Here is a 1,768-nt window from a genome sequence, read left to right as displayed (position 1 = left end):
TTGTTTCCTCAGTCTTCCTGGCACAAAAGTCTTTAAGCTTTAACATCTGTGAACTTTAACATGCTAAAACTGTACACTTGTCTTTTAATTTCATTTTTAAGTTATCAGGGCAAAAGTTACTGAAAGGCTGGAGGTTGACCATGGTGCATCCAAGGATGTTAAATACAACATCATCGTGATCAAGGTATGGAAAATGGCTTTTTTTAAAATTCTGCAGATATTGAATTGGTTTTATGTAATTTTTTTTCTTCTCGACTTATGGTAGAAGTTCAAAGGCCCTAGTAGGGATATTGACGCCATCTACACTCCCCTGTTCTCTTCACTATGTGGAGTCACTCTGATCACTGGAGAACAGTATCTCATTGCAGGTAGACATTTCTGGTACAATGTACAACTCTTTCTACCTTTTTTTTTCTATCAGCTTGTTTGTGCTTTCTGTAACTGTAGGCTGGCTGAAGCCTGATGGGACTGTGAATGTCATCACGTGTAATTTGGTTCAGCCATGGGAAGACTTGAGTGCCAAGCTGCTGAAGATGGTTGAGGACTACAAACACTACTGTAGCTGAACACAGATCCATAATGTCTCTGAACTGGTCTATATTAAAATAAAAAAGTGTAAAGCATATTCTTCGTTCTTCAAACCATGTTGGTCCTCATGTGCATGATGGGATTAAAATTGCAGGTTTTGTTTTCAAAAATATTAACTCTGCTATCAAAAACTGCATATTCCTGAGAGGCCGTGATTGAACAGTGAGTGGGGAGAAAACTAATTGTATTGGCAAAAGAGAATAAAATGCCTTGTCAATACAGGCGTGAGGAAGAAGATTAGAGCCACTCCCCCTGCAGTGCAAATACAGAATAAAATGTGTTAAAATATGCCCATATACATCTGTATGTGTGTATCATATAAAGAGCACAATGAGAGTCAATTGTAAATGTAAAACTAAGGTAGAACATCATTATTGCACATTGTTTAATGCTGAACACTATGGATATTGAGGTATATGGATTATGTTGGTATTGCAGGTGATTATTGACAAAATAAAGTGACATGCGTCCCCCAGTATGTATGTAAATTTGTAATAACCTGACATTAGTTCATCTGTGATTTGTGCAGGTATAAGGATGATTTTTACTATTTAAACTTGGGTTGTTAAAATCATTTTCACCGAGGGCCACATGAGCATTATGGTGGCCCCCATAGGCCAGTTGTAATTTACTTTGACGTTTCAAGTTAAACTTTGACTAAACGGTGTTTTAACAGGTCCCCTTTAAATATTAAAATGAACCAAGAGTACGACTGACTAAATCTGAAATAAAAGTTAAAGTAGAGTTTTACTCACTCAGTTTCTAGGGAGTAGCTGCCATTTTGAATTCTGATCTCAACCACGTTCTGAAGCATAATGGAACTCTGGCCATCTTTATTTGGCAAGTGGAGGAAGGTGCAGAAGCCTGCACCTGTATGCAGAGCGATCCTCAGCAGGCTATTTGCAGCTCAGACATTGGTAAGTTTAATGCTTTTACCTGGAATCTGTAAGAAGGTTACTTTATATTTTTTTGTTTTTCGTTTTTGCCGTCATCAGAGCAAATATCATTGGAAGAGAGGAGGTTGTCAATGGCACAATGAAGAGTGTCAAATATGTCATCTATGTTATTGAGGTATGGGGAAAAATGACCTGTCATCTGTGTTAGATTTATTTTTCAGTGTTTTTTTTTTCTCCTAACCCCAACAAGATGTTCAAAGGCCCTTGGGGTATCAGGTATGTCT

The 1,768-nt window shown here is 37.6% G+C and overlaps 1 protein-coding gene across 1 annotated transcript in view; it reads left to right on the top strand.

Moving 5' to 3' along the window:
- The window catches only part of LOC106518665 (metalloproteinase inhibitor 2), a 3,027-nt gene extending 2,402 nt beyond the window's left edge, over window positions 1-625 (top strand). Inside the window, exons 2-4 of the mRNA XM_014010036.1 lie at window positions 102-184; window positions 266-368; window positions 448-625. Coding sequence (XP_013865490.1) covers window positions 102-184; window positions 266-368; window positions 448-566 — 305 coding nt within the window. The 3' untranslated portion in view covers window positions 567-625. The remainder of the gene's footprint in view (window positions 1-101; window positions 185-265; window positions 369-447) is intronic.
- The last annotated feature ends 1,143 nt before the right edge of the window (window positions 626-1,768 follow it).

Source organism: Austrofundulus limnaeus, unplaced genomic scaffold, assembly GCF_001266775.1.
Source record: "Austrofundulus limnaeus strain Quisiro unplaced genomic scaffold, Austrofundulus_limnaeus-1.0 Scaffold65, whole genome shotgun sequence".
In the NCBI taxonomy this organism is placed as follows: Eukaryota; Metazoa; Chordata; class Actinopteri; order Cyprinodontiformes; family Rivulidae; genus Austrofundulus; species Austrofundulus limnaeus.
The sequence above is the reverse complement of the archived record's forward strand: the minus strand, read 5'-3'. Positions and strand labels throughout refer to the sequence as shown.